At 42.6% G+C, this 24,178-nt stretch overlaps 1 protein-coding gene across 1 annotated transcript; it reads left to right on the top strand.

Annotated features, from left to right (window-relative positions):
• SEPHS1 (selenophosphate synthetase 1) lies at nt 1–23,461 on the top strand. The gene is made up of 9 exons (XM_084275196.1): nt 1–60; nt 1,422–1,683; nt 5,286–5,389; nt 9,651–9,758; nt 10,644–10,798; nt 11,618–11,708; nt 14,985–15,084; nt 16,607–16,819; nt 22,100–23,461. Exons 2-9 carry the CDS (start codon nt 1,491–1,493, stop codon nt 22,312–22,314), a joined length of 1,179 nt encoding a protein of 392 aa, XP_084131322.1. The 5' UTR covers nt 1–60; nt 1,422–1,490; the 3' UTR covers nt 22,315–23,461.
• The last annotated feature ends 717 nt before the right edge of the window (nt 23,462–24,178 follow it).

The following is a 24,178-nucleotide window of genomic DNA, read 5'->3' as shown; positions in this document are numbered from 1 at the left end:
ATCCAAGACACGTTCTTGTAACCAGAGTTTGGATTACTGCCCGAGCCTGGGCTTTGGAAGGTTTGTTTTAAATAAGTGCCACGCCTCCCAGAGAAGGAGGGAAAGCACTGTAAAGGGGACTTGGACAGAAGTTTGCAGGGAGCTTAAAAGTTCAATTCCTATATATTAATTCCTATATATTCACTAAATTACTCGACTGAAAGGTTTATGGAACAGATGTACTTGTTAATAGCTGCTGTTTAGGGGAGGTCAGGTGCACAGTCTGTAGATTTGCATCTAGCACTGCTGAACTTAGCAAACACCAGTTGCTTGTGTTTGTTGGTTTTGTTGGGGTTTTTTTGCTTTCCAGCTTAACCTGGTACCAGTGTGACCATCAGTATCAGATCTTGTCAGCGGTGCTGCTGAACTCCCTTCTTGTTGTTAGGCAGGAGCCTCGCTTTCTAAGAAACTCCAGCACAGGTTGTGTTTAGCAATTCCTGAAAACTCCTTCTCTGAGGAAAAATGCAATTCAGTCAATCACAGCCGTTCCTCTTCAGAAGTCAGTGTCTCAGTTAGGCCTCTTATTAGTTTTGGAGTGTGGTGTATGTGAGTCAGAGTGGAAAAACGTTCTAAAATTAGACGTGCATTGTTAAGAATTCTATTAAATGAGTTGCATCAGTGTCTTTTTTACATTGCTGTTTTAATGGGGGATTCTCTGTATTCTCAGTGTTGTTAGTTGTGTTGAGAGGCAAGAAACTTTTCAACACTTTTACGTCTGTGAGGGTGCTGAAAGGTGAACGGACGCGTTTGTAGGTAAACCAGTCTGCTTAAATACAGCCTCTTTGTTCTTCTGTTACCTGTACTGACAGAACACCGGGCTTGCCTTTTCCCCCAAGGAGAACAGGTGTATTATGGAGTTTCAGCTTCCTACATCAGAACTGAAGCAGACCTATTATTTGGAAAGCATCTTCTTTTTGAGATTAATATGTTAATGGCTAAAATTATGACCCGGCACTGAGCCTGAGTACAAACAGATGTCTCTGCTGAGCGTGCTGCAGGATCAGGGTCCAGGTTGCCTTTTGGAAATCGGCCCCGGTGCTCTGGGAACTATTATTTCTTTCATTACCTCTGTGTTAAATGAGGTTGGTAGGCGTGTTAGATTCTTTTTTAAATGAAAAACTTATGCAGCATATCTGCAAAAGAAATTCATTCTCTGATTTGCCTTGCATAATTATATTTTTAAACCTTGTAGGAAGAGGAGTCATTCCTTTGTAGTCTTGGAGGAATGAGTTGTGTGAGATGTGCCCATCTGTCTTAAGTGAACGCTGATACCGCGTGCTTTCTCTTTCTTCTTAACTTGCTTGGTGTGGAAAACCTGTTGTCTTGCTGGCCCTAGGAATTTCTAATGTTCCCTTTTTTTTTTTTTTTTTCTTTTTCATCAGACTGATCAGCAGAGAAACTGATACTGTTGCTCTGGGGTGGGAAAGGCCAGCAGTCTGTGTGAGAGAACCATGTCTGTTCGGGAGTCGTTTAACCCAGAAAGTTATGAACTGGACAAGAGTTTTCGTCTGACCCGATTCACTGAACTGAAAGGCACAGGCTGCAAAGTGCCACAGGATGTCTTACAGAAACTGCTCGAATCTCTACAAGAAAACCATTTTCAGGAAGATGAACAGTTCCTGGGGGCAGTTATGCCCAGGTTAGGTAAGTGGTTGCTCCTCTAGACATGTGTGGTCCTTGTTTGGTCTGCTCAGGGACACGGTCTCATTTGCGGTTTGTTTAATCAGTTTGAAAATTGTATGTTGTGCAATGTATGTGCAACATACAGAAATCTGAAGAATGAATCTTGTGTTGTCATTTATTGGCATCTGGGATGCAAGAGCATTATTTTAATTATTTAACATCCTGCAGTGCGCTCAACTACAGAGAAAAATAAGTCAGGGATGGCCATTGTGGTAGGCATTAGTCTCTTCTGTTTCACCAGTAGATGCTTTGCAAACTGAAGTCATATTAATTAAATCCCAGACTTTTATATTAAGACATTGCTTTTGAAAATGTATGTAGTGAATTTTGAATTTTATGCAGTGAGATAACTCACAGGTGAAGCTCCCCTCTCCCTCCTCTCCCTATATTTCCCTGGTCAGAGAAAGTGAGCAAGAGGAAATCACTCTGCTTCAGCTGCCTGGGAGTGGGTTGTTTCACCGTTGTCATTTTTCCTTTGAGTCCTTTCGTTGTTCCCCATTCTCTTCTGCTCACCTGTAGAAGCTGCCTGGGAAGGGCTGCCTTTCCAAGACTCTGTGTTCTTGCCAGCTTCACTTTCTCTTTGGTATTTGCACAATGATGCAAGCAATAAGGGAAAACAACCTGCACAAGCCACCTACATGGGGAACAGGGCGAATGTAGGTATTCCGATACCAGCTACTGTATGTAATATCGATGTAGATAAATTAATGTGGATAATGTGTTTAATGACACTTTTCATTCTGTTTGTCTGTTTACTCAGACCTGCATATTCAATCTCTGCTTTGCAGCACAGAACAGATTTTTTCCCCTCAATTTAGGAATATCAATGTAGTATTTATTCTGAAGTTATTTAATTAATTTAGTGTTCAATAACCTTACTTAAAATAATTTTAACATCGCTGATTGTCTATTAGTGGGCTAACAGGTTGCAACCAATTATTCTGGTAGAGAGTGAATTCAGTGAGAGATTAGCAAGGAGCCCATGTTCTTGCTTAAACAATGGCGATCTTTGTATGAAATATCCAAGCAGCAACTGTATCTGGAGCTGGGGTGGCACTATAATTTAATATTCCCCAGTGAAGGACACCTTCATCTGCTTTTATGTTTTTATTCCCAAATTGCTGTTTATATTTTTTTTTTCTAAATTAAATTGTTTACAACAGCATTTCAATTTGGCGAACTCCTAAAATAAGTTATAGATTTGTCTAGATTTAATTATCTACCTGTTGTGCTTTGGTTTGTTGTTTACCTCTTATAAACTTACAGGCTCTGAACAGTAATGGGACTGTTAACAGATTTTTCTTCTCCAGTTACATGCAAAGGTAAAAAGGTAGACTAGCACCATCAGTGTGCAGATGTGATGTTATGTAACTGGAAATCTGCTAGTAATAGAAGGTGGAGAGTGCAGGTCTCTCAAAAGGAATGCTTTTGTGGCGAGTATCCCTTTAACACGTGTCTGCAGGTAGGTTTGGTGTGATTTACCTCTGATGCTTTATTCCTAAAAGGTATAGACAGGTGACTTTACAGCATGAGCACGTGCACCATGCTTTTGAGATGCAGTCAAGAGAGAAATTTGCCAATAGCAGGCTCAAGCTCGCTCCTTTTTCGTTGTGCGAGTGGTGTTACCCAGAGCGATCTTAAACATGCCCATGAGTAAGAAACTGTGGGTTTGATACTAGGTCTTGTAGCTGTTCGGGACTTCAAAATCACTGTTTTCAGTCAGCTCTCTGAATGGATATGTAGTCAGTCCTTTTTTGGTGGAACAGACAGGAAGCCTCAGGTAGGCTGTTGTGGCCCCTTAGCCTGCCTGTCAAGCAGCACCTTGGCTGAAGTTGTGGAAAAGAGCACAAGTGAAATCAGTCTTGTGGCATTGTGGCACGAACAGATGATCTGAGGGCAAAACAGATCCTGTACATGAACTGCCTCTCTGTAACTGCTTATATAGCACTTCCCTGGAGACACTGGACATCGTGTGTAGTGACTTGGTAGCTTCTGTGGAGGATAAGCAACCCTGAATTTCTGCTGATAAGCTTCTGTCAGTATTCCTTCTCTTCTGAGGCAAGATCTTCTCTACAGGACGCTGCCAAATACTGGCTCATAGCCTTTCTTAGATAGTGTGTTCTATTAATACTTGGGGAAAACCTGCTGTGTTGCATCTGTGATGATTTTGCTGTGTAGGATCTGAGGTGATTGTCCCACTCTACAATGTGCTGGTAGACCTCACCTTGAGTACCTTGTGCAGTTTTGGGCGCCACAGTGCAAAACTATTGGAGAGTGTCCAGAGGAGGGCAGTGAAGGATGGTGAAGGGTCTGGAGGGGAAGCCTTGTGAGGAGAGGCTGAAGTCCCTGGAGAAAAGGAGGCTGAGGGGAGACCTCACTGCAGTCTGTGGTTTCCTGACAAGGGGGAGTGAAGGGGCAGGTACCAATCTCCTCTCTTTGGTGACGAGGGATAGAACCTGAGGGAACGGCATGAAGCTGTGACGGGAGGTTTAGCTTGGGTGTTAGGAAGAGGTTCTGTACTGAGAGGGTGGTCGGGCACTGGACCAGGCTCCCCAGGGAAGTGATCACAGCCCTGAGCTTGACTGAGGTCCAGAAGTGCCTGGACAATGTCCTCAGTCCCATGCTCTGACTGGGCAGAGCCTGTGTGGAGCCAGGAGTTGGACTCAATGGCCCTTCCAACTCAGGGCACTCTGATTCTATGACCTGCTCCCTGAAAACTGGTTGTCTGAAGACTCTTGCCCTGCGAGGTGTGCAGAGTAATTCCAGGCAGCCTGCTGCCAACCCAAGGAGCAGGTAAGCTACCTGCTACTGCTGCAAGGCACCAGAATATCGACTCAGCTAGCATGCTGTGATATGTCACCTGCTGCTTTTGTGTGGGGTCTTGCATTGCAGCAAATGCTTGGAGGCTTTAGTATAGCTTATTCTGTTTGAAATACCCACTGTCAGGGAAGAGGTTGTGCTAGGTGTTGTGATTTTCTCAAAGGAGTTTCCCTGTCTAGCAGGTTGTCTTCTCACTGTTCAGCCTCACAGAAATAAGGCAAGGTTAGCAACACAGTTGCAGAAGCTCCAAGCAGGTGAATCCTCTTTCACCAGGGGCCTGGGCTGTGACTTGGGGCCTTCTTTTTGTTCCTCATGAAGTGAGGAAATGCCCCTGGTGAGAGGCTGTGTCCTTTTCAAGCTGTCGCTGTGTTTTTGTTCAGATCAGAGTTACAGAAAAACTTACTTGCTTTCAATAAGATCAGTTTGTGTAGCTGTTCTTAACTTTATGTACATATAAGCACAGGTTCTTTTCTTAAAAGCAGTGCACTGTTGTTATGCTGCCAACAATGTGTGGAACATTGCTGTTTAGTTCTTGCTTTCACCCGTTTGCACTTCTGTTCCCAGCCAGAGTCCTCACCCTTCACTTGGTTCTCCTCTTACCTGTGCTCTGTGCTTTCTCTAAGGAAGGAATTTGCCCTGTCTGTTTAGGCAGTGTTGTGAGTTGTATTTCACAGGCGTGTTTTATAAGTTCTTTTGTTAAGGGCAGCGTTGCTCCCCTCACTGATGGATTTCTGTCTTTGCAGGAATTGGGATGGACACTTGCGTTATTCCATTAAGACACGGAGGTTTGTCGTTGGTCCAGACGACAGATTATATTTATCCTATTGTGGATGATCCTTATATGATGGTAAGTTAACTAAACTTAATTGTTGGTACTGATTTGATTTGTGCTTCTCACCAGCCTGGTGACAGTTTTAACCGTTTCTTCTAGATGTGCAGTGCCAGTTGTTTCATTAACTGCATTCAGAGTCTTTCATAAATACAGGTGAGGAGGGGAAGGCATAGTTTCATTCTGTAATCTCTTCCATGTCAGCCAGGAATGCTGCAGTGCTGCTTTCTCTAGGTGAAGGCTGGGAGAACTGCCACCTTTAATTCAAATTTCCCTCCATCTGTTGTTTGTGGGATTTGGCTTGAAACGCCCAAATGGTGGGGAGGAGAAGAGCTGCCTGTGAAGCAGCAGGCAGTAAACTGAGCAGAACTGTGTTGTAATTGGCCTTTTTTGAGGTTCTGAAATAACCAGGTACATGTTAGAACTGGAAATGCCTAAATTACAGTAGTTGGCAGCAGCACCTGGCAACCTCAGAGTGCTTTTCGAACACCAGTTTTCCGACGTTACTACCTCTGCTTGCAGACAAATAAAGTGAAATGACTTGTTGGAAGTTGTGTGGGCTTTGACTTCGGTTCCTTCTGTGTCCATATGCTGTTTTGTCTGCCCCAGTAGAGGTTCCTCTGTGGTGTCAGGTGTGGGGGTGTGCAGTATTAACTTGAACACAAGGAAACAAGTGACCTTCATAAAAGGACTTGGTAAAGCTGCAAGGAATTCTACAGCAGGTGTTCATTAAATGAAAGTTAGTTAAGAAGTGCCCAAATTCATGTTTCCTGTGACTTGAATGTGACTCTCTTGCTTTAAGGCATGCTTTTATTGCTGTTTATATGACTGCATGCTTTATTTGCTGTTGTTGGCTCATTGTTTGCTCTGTGAGACCTGTTGGGTAGGTTTTGGACGTGCAGTTGGAGATTGGGGTCGAGGCTTTTTTAAACTTACTTTTAGCATGCCTGACCAGATGCTGTGCACACATGCAAGCTCCTAGCTTCTTGGATTTCTGTTCCAGAAGAGCTCTCTCTCTGTAAACTGAGCAACCAAGATCTGACCTCTCAAGTACAGAGCCTTTGAGCACTCCTGACAGAACTTATTCAAGTGTTTTGCTTTAATATCATGTGGGAACTTGTTGGGGACCAGAGGGGAAGGGAAAAAAAAAACAAACCACCTATTGGAGAGCTGTGTTGGAGTATATCAGCTGAGAAGCTTTTCTCACCTTGCAACAAAAACTTGTGAGGCACAGTGTGGGAAGGCTGCTGTTTTGTTTGGCGATACAAAGGGTTTGAGATGCCATGGGATTGGATAGACACGTCTGTACCCAGATGAGGTTTAGGCCAGCATGGTGGGAGTGGAATGTAAATTTGGCCTTAGACCAGCTTGAGTGGTTGCAGCATAGTTAGTCTATGCTGTGATGCACCAGCTGCTGTAAGTTTGTTTTCTAACTCTGAAGTCCTTGGCTTTTTATTCTTGTCAAAATTTGTGTTAATGTGGTGGCTTGCCCCTTCCTAATCTGTTTGCTGGTTTGTGTTTTTTAAAATGCTGAGGACAGGTATTCTGTTACAAGCCTTCCTGCTGATACCTACAGTGATGATCCAGCAGGGTTGGAGCTGCTGGATCTTCATCTTGGACCTCTCTCTTGAGGACTAGAGTACCTGTGAGCAACATAGATTGACATTTTCTTGTGTGGACCAACATCAGTCAAAGGACAATAAATACAACTTGCTGCAGGGTTTATGGATAAGTGTTAACAGCAGAGGAATGGAGAGACTTGGAAATTTTGAGTTTGTGTCCAGACTGCTTAAAGGAGTGTGCTCTGGACTCCTGGTCCAGAGCTTTTGCCCTGTCTTTAGTCTAGCATCAACCTGACCCATGTCTGGCATTAACAATCTATAGCTGGGGGGAGAGGAAGCAAGGAGGGAAAGCCAAATGTGCACATAGACTCAAGTTGGGTGCTGTCACAGAAGGGATTAGAAAACGGCTGAGGGAGGCAACACTGATTGTGGACTCAGGTTTCAGATTTCTGCTTCAGAAAACAGCTTTCTCGTGCTCTGTCATTATTTATTTTAAAATGAAGTTCTGCAGTTACATGCAAAAAACCCCTTTCTTCTTTTTCCCTTTCCCCTCTGGCTTTGTTCTGGAAAATACTCAATCCGTTTTGTCCAGAGTATCCATCCCTAGGATGTACACCTGTAAAGTCTGTATCTAGCATAGAATGTTTCAGCTTAAATGGTTTGGTACTGGAAAGGTTGCAAGCAATTGAAACAGGTTTCGTAGTAAGTATCCATCTACTGATAATTTGACTGGTGCTGGCCCCTGTTGCAGCTCTAGCAGACACCCTTTTGAGTACAGGACCAGGCAGCTGACTGCTTTGAGGGCAGACTTCCTTCCCCCTCCATTCCAGGGGTCTTTTCTGTGCTCCTTTAAGAAGAGCTGTTACTCAGGGCTGGGGACAGGGGCTTGATTCTTCATCCTTTGCCTGTATAAATGGTTCTTACTATTGCACATTGATACTTCTGTTTCAGGGGGACTAAGCAGGTCAGGTAGCGTGCAGGACCCACCTAGGCTGACCCCTGTTTGTGAGCCCTGTCATGTTTATCAGTGTTTACAGCCAGGTATTTTCCCCTCCACTGCTTCAGACTTAAGACTTGTATTCTCTGGATGTGTTTCCATAGTGGTTTTGCCAGTTGGCAGAAGTGGTGTTAGACTGACCTCTGACTACAAGACTAGAGAGCTGTTGTCAGTGTAGTTTTAAAAACTTACCTCTCATTCTGAACAGGGCATAAACCAGCAGTTTGCTTGGTAAATACAAAAGATAGTGGAGAATGGTTTGATAGTCCCTTTCCAGAAAAGGAAAAAGGCAGGCTTTAGTGATCTTAAATATCTAGAAATTTAACAGCCAATATCTGTCAAACTCTGCAGTGCACAGCTTGCTATTAATTGTTTAAGATTTAAATGATTAAAACATACTCTAGTTCCAAATATAGTGGATTCCCCTGATGCCACTGGAAGCTCTTGAGTTTATGAAAAACAGATTATGTTTAACTGTGATTTGGAAGTGTTATTTCATGTCACCCACAAGTGAAGTAACTGCCTGAAAATGCTAACTTTTACAGAAATCCTGTATGTGTGATTAGTCACCCCCCCAAAAGGGGGTGGTATCCATGTGTTTAAAAGCCCCCCACCCCCCATCTATTTTCCAGTGAAGGTATGTTTCTGTTATCCAAATAGTGTCAATAAGCCTGTTGTTGTCATTGTGGTGTTGCCTCTGAACTTTATGAAAAACACAGATTTAAAATAATAAAACCAGAGGTTGGTTACAGTTTTGCAGCTGTAAGCCTAAAACAATTTTAATAAGATACATGGAGTCTTCCAGAGCAACACAGCAAAATTTCTCCTGTATTTCAGAATTATCTTATTATCTCTCAGGGCACGTCCTGTATGAGGAAGTTCTGCATCTTCATCAGGAAACTCGAGGTCTCACCTGTGCTGGGTCCACACCCCAACAAACCCTGACTCGGATCCATTCATTTAGTAGAATTAGAGTAGTTATGCTCATGTGATGCAGAGGATCCTGTAGTCCTGACAGCTTCACATCCTCTCAGAGGAATCTTCAGCAGATGACCAGGCCTCTCAGATAAGTTTTTGCTAGCAGAGATGTTCAAACACATAAAAGTCAATAAAAATGTGTGCGCTGTTCCAAAATTCAGCCTTCTCTTGTCACTTGAACAAGTGACAGAGTTGGTGCATCTCCCTCATTGTTACAGTGGCAGGGGACAGACATCTCCCCTCAGTAGCCATGTGTTCTCCTAAGCAGTGACAAGGTCAGCTTCTGGGACCTTTGAGCTCCTTAACCCCAGCACACACTGTCTTCTGCAGACAGCTTTCTGTTGACATCCTGACAGAAGAAAACACCCTGATGTGCTGTGTGCTAGCAGCCCAGCTGTATCCTCCAGGAAGAAGAGTACTCTCCAAAGAAATTTAGGGGTGTAGATGGGGCCTCCTGAAATTAGGTATCCAGTCTAAACCCAGCATGGGATTCCTGTGTAGTCAGTGAGAGAACATGTTGATGGAGAGAGCTGGGATAAATTCCCCCTTTACCTGTACAGGGAACTCTGCACATTGTGTCAAATGGATCATACCACATCTTTGGGGTTCTTAAAGCAGGAGCCTGTGAAATAAGCAGCTGTCTCAGAGTGCAAACTTGTGCTGGAAGCTTTGTTCATTACAGGTGTTGGAACTTTCACAAATGCTCCTGCAGATTTACTATTTTTTGTGTCTTCTTTTTCAGGGACGGATAGCGTGTGCCAATGTCCTAAGTGACCTTTATGCCATGGGGGTCACAGAATGCGACAACATGTTGATGCTCCTTGGAATCAGCAATAAAATGACAGATAGGGTAAGATTTTTTTGGTACTTGCTTTTGAAGAAAGACCCAAACAGCTAAATGTGCTTAGAATATATTTGCATGTAGTGTATTTTCTTCTCAAAGTCTGAACTCTTTTAGAGAAGAGATGGTTTTATTGGATGTCTGGGTTCATAGCGTGGGTCTTGCCTCTCAAACGTTCTGAGCCAATTGCTAAAAGTTTGGTTTTCTGTGGTGGTGTAATCACCCACTGCTAATACCTTCACCCTTACCAATATGGTGTCCCTGCTTCTGTTAGTTCAGGACAGTATTACTCCAAGACAGCATTTGATTATCAATTCACATATCAGTCTGGATAGAAGCTTCAGGTTTGCTTACACTAGCTTTGTAGCATCTCTCTGAAGCAGAAGAAACTGAAATAGAATGCTGGTTTGTGGTTTTGCTTTGTTTTGCTTTTTCTTGTGGAAGTGACCAGCATGCTTGTTTTGCTGTAGCAAAAAGGGATGTTTATCCTTAGAAGGAAATACGTTTAAACTTTACAGGTTAGTGGAGGCCAAATGCAGCTTGATTTATCTTTGTGTTACTGCACAGCACTGCTGTGGCTGTACCTGGTTATAACAGCAGGGTATTTGTTCCAGGTTTCCAGAACTCTTGATTTCTTTAGTTGTATGCGACCTTCTGAAGAATATTTCTTCAGCTTAAAAATGTCTCTTCATCTCTTTTACAAAGAGCTGTAAAACCATAGCTCTCTGGGATACCATGCCATTTTCAGGAGGCAAACTCTTCCTAAGGCTGGCTTTTCAGTCCTGAACTATTTGCCATGAGAGCATTTGGCTTGAGTGATTAAAAACCCTGGGCCAGTCTTGAAATGATGAGCACTGCTGTGTATGGAACTCTGACTTCTGTTTTGATCTCTAGGAAAGAGACAAAGTGATGCCTCTAATTATCCAGGGTTTCAAAGATGCAGCAGAAGAGGCAGGAACATCTGTTACTGGTGGCCAAACAGTGTTAAATCCCTGGATTGTTTTAGGAGGAGTGGCCACGACAGTCTGTCAGCCTAATGAATTTATAATGTAAGTTAAATCGCTAAACAATCAAAGGTGCTGGTCTGAAGGGATACAGTAAAAATCCTTTAAATACCATGTTGTGATCTTGTGATCTGTCTCCTGATGAATAAAGCAGTACCTTCTCCTGCTTGTATTTGTCCTTAGCACTCAACAGATGCCACATCTCTTTTGTACATACTTGGGGTTTTTTTAAACAGGATGTCCTTTTACTTCTCACACACACCCTGTATCTTTTAATCCTATTCTCCTTTTAACAGGAGAGTTGAGCTTCTAACCTTTAAAGGTATTGAAGTCTGTTTTGGGACAGAAATTTTTGTCATATTCATGCATAGGTTTTAAACCATCTTCCAATTATCCTATTAATGGCTGTAGAGAACTACAGAATTGCTGTGTTTACAGCATTCTGTCTACTTAACAGTAGCTGATTTTGAATGTCCCACTGTGACATGTTACACTGTACAAAGGAATTTATTTGTGGTCCTGGTGATGGTTATCTTATGCCCCGAGTAACAAGAGGTCAATTTTTCTCACAATCTTATCTTACATCTCTAGTAAATTGAAAGAAAAGATGTAATTTGTTGTGTTTCTGACTGCAAGCATTGTTCTATTCCGAGAAAGAAGGCTTAGCACTTTTAAATAAGTTTGCAGCTTTTTGCTCAATAATATTCTATGGCAATGAGTCCCAAAGGGTAATTCTGCAATTAGTCAGTTTTTTAACTGTGCAACAAGATACATGGGTCTGTGAAAACATAATTATCAGCATTTATTCTTAATAACGTGTGTGAATCTCACTGTGTAATTAATATATGAATTCTTTGTTTTCAGGCCAGACAATGCAGTGCCAGGAGATGTGCTTGTATTAACTAAACCCTTGGGAACACAAGTGGCTGTAGCTGTTCACCAGTGGCTAGATATTGTGAGTACACTGTGGAAAAAAAAAATAGGGAAGAGGGACGTGACTTAAAGGTGGCCTTCTTAATTCCCTCAGAATGGCACGGTTCAGCAGTGCAGGAGGTTGGGAATGACTTAGGACTTGTCTCTCCTACTTCTTCCTTGGTGTGTCAGCCTTACCTGCTTATGTGCAAACTCTTTCAGAATTGAGATAGTCGACTATTTTGTGCTTAGTGAGCCCATCCTAATTGCATCTAATTCTTAGTTAGTTCTCAGGCATCGCTGTTGTAAACAAAATTGTTTACTGACAGAACAACAGACTGGCACCCTGGGTAAAATTATGCCTTATTCCACCTGCCAAAGTAATTGGCAAAAGCTTATTGGTGGCAATTAGGCCAAGATTACTCTCTGTGTTCATGGGCTTTCTACTTGTGTACATGGAAATATATCTACGTTTCACATGTATTACCCTGTGCGTTCAATAAGAACATTTCTAGCAGCATTATGTATGTAGACATACTTCCATCTGTTACTTCAGGCAAAAATGTAACTACTGAGCTGAAAAGTGACTGCAAAATTGGCATCTGCTTATGTTGTCTGGCTCCCAGTACGTGTCTTCAGAATTCTAACTGCTCAGTTTACACTTCTTAAAAGATGCAGCTTTTCTACTTTTGGGACTGCTGCGCCAATAGACTGGCAGAGGAGCGAGTTGGAATCTAGTTTGCCTTGGCTGTTGGCCACACATTGTCAGATGAATTCTAATTCCAAAGCCTGTGTTTGCAAAAGTGGGAGAGAACCAGCTTAAACCTTTATTAGAGTCTGCAGCATGAGCAACAAGAACAAAATATTTTTCTCCTTCATGGGGTCTGGCCTAGCAATTTTGACCTCTGCAGAATCCCACAATCTGACATAAGGGTCAGATAATCTTGATGTGAAAATGAAGTGATGTTTTCTGGCCATAATCTTATTTCTTAATGTATCCATTATTGTCCTGACAAACAGACTTGCAAGTTAAGGATATTCTGAATTTCCACGTATTTGAAGTACTTCTAATTTCCTTCACTGTCAGCCAGAAACACTTTCTGGTTGAAAAATGAGGACAACAAGGAAATCAATCCTCCTATTATGAGTAAACAGAATATATCTTTGCTTGTGGTAGGAAAAATTCTGAGTAGCTGTGCTGCCTTTTCTATAGCTTTGTTTTGTGAAAGAGTAGGGAAAGTGAAACTAAGATTACCTATCACAAATCCACCCATGAATCAAATTTCAGTAGGGAATTTGAGTTTCTATTGAAAGGATGTGGGAGAAGGTACCTAGCACAGCAAGTTTATGCATAGGCAAGAAAGGAAAACTGGAGTGTAGAGATCTGTGGCTGCAAAACAAACTTAAAAAGCCAAGCTAAAAGCTGAGGTGTTTTAAGCAGAGCAGTAACAAATGAATTCGGGTAATGAGAGAAAGGAGGATCCAAATGGAGGCAAAATCTGTCCTCCTTGCTTGGTTGCTGCCAGCATTGTTGCAGCCAAGCCCCAGCTGTGTTGCTGGCAGCAGCTGCCATAGGGTGCAGAGGAAGAGAATGCAAAGAGTGTGTGGGGAGCTGGGGCCCTGGGGAACCAGGTCAGGGATGTGCTAGGGGTGATGAAGCTGTTTGCTGCGGCTTTGGCTGACAGGATGATGATGTGGACTGATGAGGCTGGTCTGCAGCTGGGAACTGGCATCCCTTTGCCTTTTCCTCTTTCAGCTGAAAAGCTCCAAAGGGATTGCTGTGATGCTGCACCCCTTCAGAAGGAGTTTTCTGGCCTTTGCTGTTGTCTGCAGACCTTTCCCAAGTGGAAATCAAAGCTTGCTTTTAGAAATTGTTCAGGGATTTTGGTGAACTTTTCTGCTTTTGTTTCCCCTCTACTAACCCCAGTATCTGATTGCCGTAGTGGGGAGGAATTTCAATCTAATTTATACCCTATCTGCGTTTGTGGCTCTTTAGCCTTGAGTTCTGTTTCCACCTCACTTGTGATTTCCATTCCCGTCACCTGACCCGTTTCTATCCCATGATCAGCCTCAGAATCGTAAGGCAGAATGACTGCTCAGGTTTTCCAGTCACAGTAGGAATAATCACTGTCCTGTCCTCTAATAGCCTATTTTATTAGGCTTTTTTATTTTTTAACTTGCTCTTTCTCTTACTTAATTGGTCAGAGCAAGTTCAACTTAATCTCAGGAGCTCCTTGGTCTTTAATTAAATGATTTGCTCTGGCTGACCACTGTCTTTTCCCCTCTTGTTCACTTTTGGATTCTCTTACACACCTCGGAGTTATCACTCATGTATTAAGGGTATGAGCCTCTGACAGGATCCTTTTCATAGAATCACAGAACATTAGGAGTTGGAAGTGACCTCGAAAGATCATCTAGTCCAACTGCAGCATCACATGCTATTCTTAGTAGTTTTTGCCCCTTTGGCTTCCTAAGAAGTTTGTTCTATGCATTTATTCTATGGACTGGTAGTGTAGGCTTTGTGGCATAAAATTCCTATTTTTGTTTACTTTTAGTCATCTGTAATGTGATTTCCATTGCAAAAAGAAAAATAAAATTAAATCAGTTTGTAGAGTTGCTCTTCACAGCTAAATGGTTGCTTTGTTTCATTCTGGGTCTGGAATTATTTCAGCTCTGAATGAAACAATTGCCCTTTATTAAAGGTACCTTTTCCTAGATTCTTCCGAGACCCTTTGGGGATGAAAAGCATTGCTTAGCATGTGATGGAGGCATGAGTGCATGCAAGACACTGCAGAAGGGGTGGAAGGACATGCTGATATTAAACTGTAATGAATACTTATGGAACTGCCTTAATCCTAACTCAGTAGAGTGATTACATCCTGCCTTAGTGTATGTTCCTCTGACCTGAATTTGTGGGTGTCAGTGGCCTTTCTTGATGAAAGTGTCAAGATATGAAATCAATAATTTTCTCTTAAAGGAAAACCAAGACACAGATCACAAATCTCAGTGTCCAACAACAAAGTGTTTTTTCCTTTGGCTGCAGAGCTCAAGCCAGGGAGGTGCCTTGAAGGAGTTCTTTGCTTGTAGCTTATTCTGTTCCACTCTGCTGCTGAAAGCAAGATTTGACGTGCATACTGCCTAACAGATCTTTAAATGAACTTCACTTAGGTACAGCAGAGCGAGGCACAAACTTCTTACTGTTGAACCTTTTGCCTCTCTTTGAGTTAAAAAAGTACAAGTACTTTTTGCAGAAGGAATTTTTTAAGCTGAAAATATACAGCTGAAAATCGAAAATAATCATCTTTATTTTGTCCATTAGCCAGAAAAGTGGAATAAAATCAAGCTAGTGGTAACGCAAGAAGATGTAGAACTAGCATACCAGGAAGCTATGATGAATATGGCACGACTGAACAGAACAGGTAAGAAGAGATGTGTGTGTCTTGGGGATGAGGGAGGGGAAGTTGTGGGTATTTCCTATTCCATACTTCATTTCACTTCACTGCCGTGGGGAAATGTAACACAGGCACTTTATCCCTTCCTTCTGCCCCACGTTTCTGCTGTTCAGTGTTCATGAAGCAAAGAAATTAAAATCAAACGCCCTCTTTTAATTATACAGCAAAAGCACAAATGCTGCTGGAGATGATTATGACTCATGTGAGTGCTGCGAGTAACATCCCAGTGAGCTAGAGGATGTTTTAAACGGAAATATATTGGATTTGTTCCTTCTTATCTTCTGTGCCTAGAGAACTCGTGAGGGCCTGACTGTAATAAGGTTTTTAAAAAAAAATCTTAAATAGACCAAAAAAGGAAAAGCCTCTTCATTTTTGCATGCTTCAATTTAATTTTGGGTTTTTTTAGCTTGTCATGTTACGTGCTTCCCAGAGTGTGGAATACACAGCACGTGTTTTCTTTTATTTTTTTCTTTATCACTCCCATTGCCCCCCATGTTTTTGTAGATTTTCTTCTTTTTAGTAGGGGGAAGGTGCTCCTTTTATCCTACAAACTTTAATCCAGGATTTCCACCTTTGTTCAAAGTATCTTTGGAGGAGCAGAGAATTTAATTAGTTTGTTTCTTTCTCAGTTGAAGGAGCAGGGATAGTTAAAACATCTCTTCTCCTTTTTATTTGGTTTTCATTTGGTATTTGTTATGTCATCCCACTGGCTTTTCATTCTTTCACAAAATCTTCCAGGAAAAATAAATGTCCAGGATTGTCTTTTCCATAAGAACCCTGGTTCTGCTCATATATTGGGAAGCACCAAAGAAGGGCAAAGCATTCATGGGTTTGTTTTTTTTTCCACTAACTCTTGTCAGACACTTCTGACAACACTTAAATATTCTTAACTGGAGCTATTGTCCTGCATGCAGAGGTGCCCTTCTCCCACCCAGGGCTCTGTAGCTGCAAATGCCCAAGAATTTAATGACTGCTTAGGTGGGGAGGCTGGGGCCCTTCCCCTACAACCTTTGTTCTTAAACTCTGAAACTAAGTGTGCAGAATGTAAGTTGTGATGTGATTCTGTTATGAGAGGCAGGGAAAGAGATGTCAGAAAACTGACCCAGAAGAGGACTCTTCTTGAAATGAAACTGAACTGGGAACCTCTCTAGCCCTCAACTTTGGGAAGTTTGAGGCGAAAGCGAAGCCTTGTTTCCTAAAATGCTAATACAGATTAGTAACATGTGTAATAGAGCATGCTCATAGATGTAACTTTGGTGCTGGATTTTCAGCATGACTTAACACCTTAAATACAAGACAAATTTTTTGAGTTCCATGCGGTATCTGTGAATTCCAGTTCCATTCAAGCATTTTTTAAAAAATACCGATTTAAACAGTGATTCAAATCAAAGGTATGCAACTTGATTCAACTGTGCACAACACTACTGAAGTATTGCTTCTCCTGAAATGCCTTCTTCTGATTTCTCCCCCCCACTCCCATCTCTTGCAGCTGCTGGACTCATGCACACATTCAATGCACATGCGGCTACAGACATCACAGGATTTGGGATCCTGGGCCACGCGCAAAACCTTGCCAAGCAGCAGCGAAACGAGGTGTCCTTTGTTATTCATAACCTTCCAGTTCTTGCTAAGATGGCTGCTGTCAGTAAGGCTTGTGGCAATATGTTTGGCCTCATGCATGGGACTTGTCCAGAAACTTCAGGTAGGTGACAGTTGTACCACCTTCTTCCTTCCCTGTGCTTCCATATTGGAATCTAATAAACAGTTCAGATGTACAAATCATGTGCTTTGCATTCAGAATCACAGTTGGTTTGGCACATAGCCAAACTAAAGAGCATTAGCCACACAACTGTTCACAATTAACTTCAGCCTACCTTCCAAACCACCACCCTGTTCTGAATGCCCTCCACTTCTATACCAAACACAGCAAGGGGTTTTATAATAGTATGTAGAATGTTTTGTTGTTAGAAGTTAGTGATGATTCAGAAACCTTTTGAAACCTATTTTTCTCTTAGCTGTTAACTCCAGAACAGTGACTATGAAAATCCCAGCACAGCTGACACAGTGTTCTCAAAGGTAAAGCCACCTGCAGTGGGTTTGCCAGTCAAATGAGTGTTTTGTTTCTCACTGTGAACATGGGTGAAGCTTCATGCTGAATGAGCCAGCCTAGGTGACTGACGCCTTCTCTGGCCACAGCATGCAGACAGCCTAGCACATAGAATTTCTCCCTAGGATCTGACTGGAAGGGACTATGACTGGCAGGAAAAAAAAATAATAAATTGCTTCCTACCCACTCATTACTAGAGTTCTGTGTTTAATGAAGCTGCCACTTGCAGTGACAATGAGGGCAACGGGCATGGGCTATGGACACCAAGTTCATTTCAGATAAACATGTCATCAGTCATCAGGTGACAGGAACTTCTGATGATTGAAAGTTGCCTTGAGAGTGTTGAAAGAGTAGACTGCTTTGCTGACTGATATCGTCACTGTCTTCTTCTGTAGGTCTCTATACTTCATTTTCCCTTGAACATTCTGTCCTATTCAATTTTGGTTTTCTTCTTTAATCTGACTTCTTTCTCTTTGGGAAATGGAGAAGATGTAGCAACAAATCTGTCTTTCCTCTTATCTCATTTCTCCACCCTCTTCCTGCTCTCTAAGAGTATTACCCAGGTTCTCAGTAGTTCACAGCAGAGGGGGCCCCTTGCAGCAAAACAGTCTGAAGATCGGGAAGGAAGCATCAATGAGAGCCATAAACTTTTTCCCCTAGTGAATACACAACTTGCTATGATCTGCTGAATTGTGCCTTAGCCATCTGTGTTCAAACAGACCTCTGTCCTACAGAGGCTGCGTGGCTCCGATGATGCGTAACAGGATATGGGATGTGAACCCTTTCAAGAGTTCAAATCCAGCATCAGTCATCAGAGACTGGAAATATCTGGTGGCAGTTTGGCAAGCTCTCCTCAGTAGGGTTAGTAGCACCGGGCACATTCTTGCTACCCAGGAGTCCATGTAACCATAGTGCTGTGAGCATTTGTTATCAGTTGGAAAGAGTCTAAAAGCTGGCATGGGCACAGAGCTGGGACTGCAGGGTGCTCTTCCAAGTGGTACTGCAGTTGGCATGGGAATGGTTTAGCTGCTTGAGTCCTCTGAGCTGCCCATCCTGCACCCTGGGGATATCCGGTTCTGTCTGTTCACTGAAGAAACCTGAAACCACGCGGATGTAAAGCTGCTGTGAGAGTACTGGGAGGGGGAAACACTCCACTTCAGGATCTCCTTTGGGACTGAGCAAGAGGTGTCTTTGAAATACAGGACAGCTTACATTTCAGCATAGATAGATGATGATGGAAAAAGCAGCAAGGCATATCTAGCTATTTGTGAGCTTTGAGTGCCTCAATGTATGTGCAATTTCATCATGTTACAGGTGGCTATAGGGATTTGTTACAGGGCAGTGTCCAACAGGGAGTGGAAGGATCCATAGCTCTGTGGATATGGATATATCTGTAGTACCTCTGGTCTGAGAACTGTATGAGCTTACACTGGGCAGCCTGACATGCAGCAGTGTGTGTTAGCTTGGGCACGGGCTGCTGGGGTGACCGGTTAGCATTCAGACCCAGCTGCTCATGCACTTCGTGTCTGGGGACAAGCATCTGTCTTGCTGAGCCTTTACATCCAGTGGTGTGGATAACGTCTGGGGGGGCTGCTTAGGGCTCTTTTTGATGTAATATAGATAGGGTTTTTTTAATCTCACCTGGAACGTGCAGAAAAGCCCTGTCTGTGCCACCTTTGTTTCTCAACAGTTGTTTTTCAGCAGAGTCTGCAGGCAATGAGAAACTTACTGGAAAAGGATTTGATCTGAAGACTGTTGTGGCTTTTTTCCAATGTGCATTTGCTGGGCACCTGTTGACAAAAGTCAGTGCTGGAAAGATCTGTTATGTCATCCGCTCCATCCTCTGGGCACTCTTCCTTATGGTGTATTTTCCTAAAATGATTTTACAGTCTCTTTTGGGTAACTCTTTGGTAATGGCTAAAGTTGTGGTCAGGCAGTTAGTTTCAAAAGAATGAATTCAGTTTATTAGACTGGCTACTTGCAGAAACATTGGCAGGACAAGGGGAATGGATTGAAGCTGAAGGAGGGAAGGGTTATATGAGATATTGGAGGGAAGCTCTTTACAGAGAGAGTGGTGAGGTGCTGGAACAGGCTGCCCAGAGAGGTGGTGGATGCCCCATCCCTGGAGGTGTTCAGGGCCATGTTGGATGGGGTCCTGGCCAACCTTGTGTAGATCCAGGCCTGGAGGTTGGTGTCTCTGCCTGTGGCAGGGGGGTTGGAACTCTGTGATCCTTGGGGTCTCTTCCAACCCAGACCATTCTATGATTCTGTCTGTGCCATATTTGATTTGTCTTCAGCGGTGACTGACGTAGACCTCAAAAACATGGTACACCATGAAAGGCTGCTCAGTTTGGTGCGGAGTGGCACTGCTGCTTCATTTTCCACAGGCTCATTGCTTCAACTTAAAACTCTGGTGGCCTTGACCTTGCACAAGTGAAGCCTTCTTGCAGTTGTTTGTGTGACAAAAAAACTCTGGCAGCTGGGAATGCCAGTAAACATAGACTAGACTACAAAAGGACTTATCCTAAGGGTTAAAGAGGTTTGTCAGTCTACTGGAGAAATAATTATAATCCTGCAGACAGGAATTCTACTTCTGATGGAGAGTAGACCATAGCCTTAATTAAGGGCTATTGATCAAATTGTAGGATGCAGCCAGCGGTCAGGAAACGATTTTGGGTTTTAATTTGGAAACTGGTATTTTGTACATTTGTCTGATTTTGTCAAATAATGTGAACAGTGTATGTGTACAAGTGATAGATAACTGCAGAAAGAATGAAGATTACTCTTGTGCTCTTCCTTTCCTTTTTTTCACCATTCTTCTGTTCCTCCCCCCTGGTTGGTTAACATTTCACTGCACTACTACTTGTCAGTGCTTTCCCTGACTTGCTTACAGCATGACAGAAGTTTCTCTGCAATTTGATCTAGAGCCTTCCATGGGAATGGCACATAATTCCTTTGCAATTGATTAGTCTGTTATATCTGAAGCAGTTTAAATGCTGTCTTTCAATTTTTTGGGCTGTTTTGGTTTTGATGGAGGTACCTGGAACGTCACAGGTAGGCATTTTTCTGGATGGCACACTTGTTTGCTTCATACAGAACCTGAAAAATAACTTTCACACTTCCATGTATCCTTGTAAGTGATTCCTTGTGTTCAGTAGCTGCTTACTGGGAAAATAACCATAAAGGGGCCCAAGGTGCTAAGAAGCCATCCAAGGGCTGTGGAGGGGATGGTGGCACCGAGCCCAGGGTGGATGATTGAACAGTGGGTGGCTCAAGCCAGGTTTGCCTTCCATTCGGTGGCACAGCTTCTGCTGCTGGGTGATGCCCATCGTGACACTTTGTGTCAAATAACATTTCTTAACTAGTAAGCAAGCCTTAGCACGTGCCCAAATTCCTGTTTGCATGGATATACTCTCTTTTTCCATGTTCCCCAAGCATTTTCCAATGGGAGATGATATTTTAAGGCCCCTTACAGGAGGCTGCTCTGTTGGAATACAGCACAGTATATAGATAGATGCATAAACTGTACAAAGCTTTGAGGTTTAGTTAGGCATCTGCAGGTGAGTTTGCTGCTCCGTGGTGCAGTGCTTCACGTGTTTGCAACACAGAATAAATGTAAAAAAGGTAAGGGATGTAGAAAAGCTGAATAATAATTAAAAAGAGTAACCTCAGAACATTTCAGGACTCTGTCATAGCCCTGTGGAAATTTGTGCCAGGGCTGAACATTATACTCACTCTAGTAATTCACTCTCCAAGCTGACTTTCTCAGTGCTCCAGGATTCTCAGAGTGGAAGTGTTCTGAGGTTTGATAACTGAATGGGAGCTTGCTAACTAGTTTTTGTGTTGCTTCTGAGAGGCATTCATTATTAAATAAATATGCTTTGGTTGTGCCTGAGAGAGAAATTTAATGGGAAAGGCTAAAGAAAGATTAGGAAATGCTCTGACAAGGCAGGACTGTCCTAGGGAGCCCTGGATCAAGCCTGTATTTAATTTTCTGCCTTTTGCATTCTCTGGTAGTAATAGTCCCTGCTTTCAGGAATTATTTTGTTATGGGCAATGGGATTACTTGCAGAAATCAGCTGCTACCAATATGTGGTTATAGGTATCTGAACTTGACCTTCATCCAAGGTCAAGTAGTTGTTCCTCTGTTGGAACTTTACAATGCTGGTGTTGTTTCAGTATGTCATTTGTTGGCATCGGTGTGATGTCCTTTTGCCAGCATCTTTTGTGTGTGTTTGGCTTCATTTAAGTATCCACTAAAAACTTGATCTCAGGAACAAACTTCTTTCTGTCAAGTAAGAGCTCAGACGTCCACAATGTTGTGTCTTGGAGCTCAACAGAATCTGCTGGAGTCACCAACAGCTTGTCTAAATACAGATTTCATAGAACCATGGAATGGTCTGGGTTGGAAGGGACCCCAAGGATCACAGACTTCCAACCCCCCTGGCCACCAACCTCCAGGCCTGAATCTATACAAGGTTGCCCAGGGCCCCATCCAGCCTGGCCTTGAATACTCCAGGGACGGGGCATCCACCACCTCTCTGGGCAGCCTGTTCCAGCACCTCACCACTCTCTCTGTAAAGAACTTCCCCCGATATCTCATATAACTCTTCCCTCCTTTACCTTTGATCCATTCCCCTTGTCCTGCCATTGTCTGCCCTTTCAAAAAGTTGATTCCCCTCCTGTTTCTCTGCTCCCTCCAGGGACTGGAAGGCTGCAATGAGATCCCCCTGTGCAGCCTTCTCTTCTCTAGGCTGAACAAGCCCAGCTCCCTCAGCCTCTCTTCATAGGGGAGGTGCTCCAGCCAGATTTGACAGATGGAGGTGGGAATGCTTTGCAATCATGTTTTGATGCTCTGCTTCTTTCTCTTTCCAGGAGGCCTCCTCATCTGTTTACCACGAGAACAGGCAGCACGTTTCTGTGCTGAGATCAAATCTCCAAAGTATGGGGAAGGTCACCAAGCCTGGATCATCGGCATCGTAGAGAAGGGCAACCGCACGGCCAGAATCATAGACAAACCGCGAATCATCGAAGTCGCACCGCAAGTGGCCACTCAGAACGTGAACCCAACGCCCGGTGCCACCTCTTAATATAGATGAAATAGCTGTTTGTTTTTAAATAGATCTATTCCTTTATCATCCTACGATTTAAAGAACTGTAAAAAAGAAAAGAAAACTTGTTGTGTCTGCACATCTGGTGGCCTTAGGTCAGTTTATGAGTGGATACAATTAATAAAATAAAATCCATTGCCTTTTTTCCTGTTACATTAACTGAAGATGCACCTAATCTTGAGGCAGCTTCTGAGTTGAGAATTATATTGTTATCCAATACTGTTGATTCATTTTGAATCTTTAGACACTTATCTCTTGCCGCATAGGCTCTTTTTAAAGGTGCTTTCACGTAGCACAGACATTACCAGTAGTAGTGTCGAATAGCAGTTTGTGTCCTTTCATTATATGTATATTTATCATAAGTCTAATTTTGATGCCTTGAGTGATATTCCAGAAAGGCAATAAATTGATGAGCGACACAGTGGGTATACCCAGTAGTAAGAGGGTTGCATGATTACATTCAATCTTTGATTTTTTTTTTTTAATTTTAAAGTTTGTTTTGTTTTGTTTTTGGGGGGTTTATAATTTTTTTTTGTAAGATTTAGTCTTACCAAGAGCATCTACGACCCTGGGCATTGCTTGGTAGTGCACTCTATTTAAACAAGCAAGTGCTGACTTTGCATGGAAAGCGCTTCAGAGTCGAAGGAGTTGTTTTTAATTTCATTATTTGTAGACCTGACAATATTTACTGTATTATCAATGATTGTTTTTATTGATAGGAAAAATATTTCTTTTTTTTTTTTTTGCAATGTGATTGGATGTGCTATAGTGCAACAAAGGTTTTGCAGACCAAAAGGAGGTTACTGTATAATATTCATTTACAATTCACTATATAAATAACTACACAAATAATTTTTAAATATAATCGAACTAAAATAAACCTCTGTTCTGTGGATGGTAGTGTTTAATACATTTTATATTTTGTATAGTGATTACAGGCCTTTTATTTTCTTTTAAATCAGCAGCTGTTTAGTATAATTCCTAGTATTATTTTGTTCTTTGCTCAGATACATTTTTTTTTTGTGCACGCTTTCGTGATCTGTGTTTAAAATCTACATTGCCAACATTGCAGCTTGAACTTAAGCTTGTTATTCAAAATAAATATTTAATTTTTTTTATTGCTCTTGTATAAGTGCATGAACTTTTTTGATTCCTAGATGAATTACAAACTGGAAAGAGGAGAAATCCTCCCTTTTTTTTATTTTTAATTTTATTGCAAGTGTAATTATATTGATGTTTGTTTGTTACTACTCCTTTGATCAGTTCTGCAAGCTGTGATGTCCAGTGTTACTCTAGAGCATCTCTGCATGCATGCTGAAGTTTGGGGCGAGTAGCTTATCTCTGAGCACACTACCCACTTGTGTTTATTTTACTTACTGGTACAAAGTGGGTTTCATAGAATCATAGAATGGTCTGGGTTGGAAGGGACCCCAAGGATCATAGAGCTCCAACCTCCCTGCCACAGGCAGGGACACCAACCTCCAGACCTGGATCTACACAAGGTTGGCCAGGTTTGAGTCGTTTCCTCTGCAAGCCCTCCTGGCCCTGCTGCTCTGAGCTAGGTGGAGGTTTGTGAGCAGCCCTGCGAAGACAAACCCAAGGATGAGCTGCCCTGGCACGGGGCAGGCTGCACGCTCGCTGTCTCCTGCGAACACACCACGCAGTTCTTCTGAGCCCATCGCCCAACCAGCTCTTTTTAAGCTCTTCCCAGATTCTGGAATTCGCTCTTGATACTCAGACCAGGAAGAAGAAAATCTTGGATACTCGTTACTGCTGCCAGCATGAATTACAAGGGCTTCCTGCAATGAAAAATGAGTCATTAGAGATGAACCAGCACCATGTG

Source organism: Gallinula chloropus (assembly GCF_964237585.1).
Source record: "Gallinula chloropus genome assembly, chromosome: 1".
Lineage (NCBI taxonomy): Eukaryota > Metazoa > Chordata > Aves > Gruiformes > Rallidae > Gallinula > Gallinula chloropus.
Note: the sequence above shows the minus strand (reverse complement) of the source record. Positions and strands in the feature narration are given on the sequence as shown.

Coding starts and splice junctions, on each gene's coding strand:
- SEPHS1 (XM_084275196.1), top strand. CDS start 1,491: ATGTCTGTTCGGGAGTCGTTTAACCCAGAAAGTTATGAACTGGACAAG. Junction 1,684..5,285: donor GGCAGTTATGCCCAGGTTAG/GTAAGTGGTTGC, acceptor CTGTCTTTGCAG/GAATTGGGATGGACACTTGC. Junction 15,085..16,606: donor GGCACGACTGAACAGAACAG/GTAAGAAGAGAT, acceptor CATCTCTTGCAG/CTGCTGGACTCATGCACACA.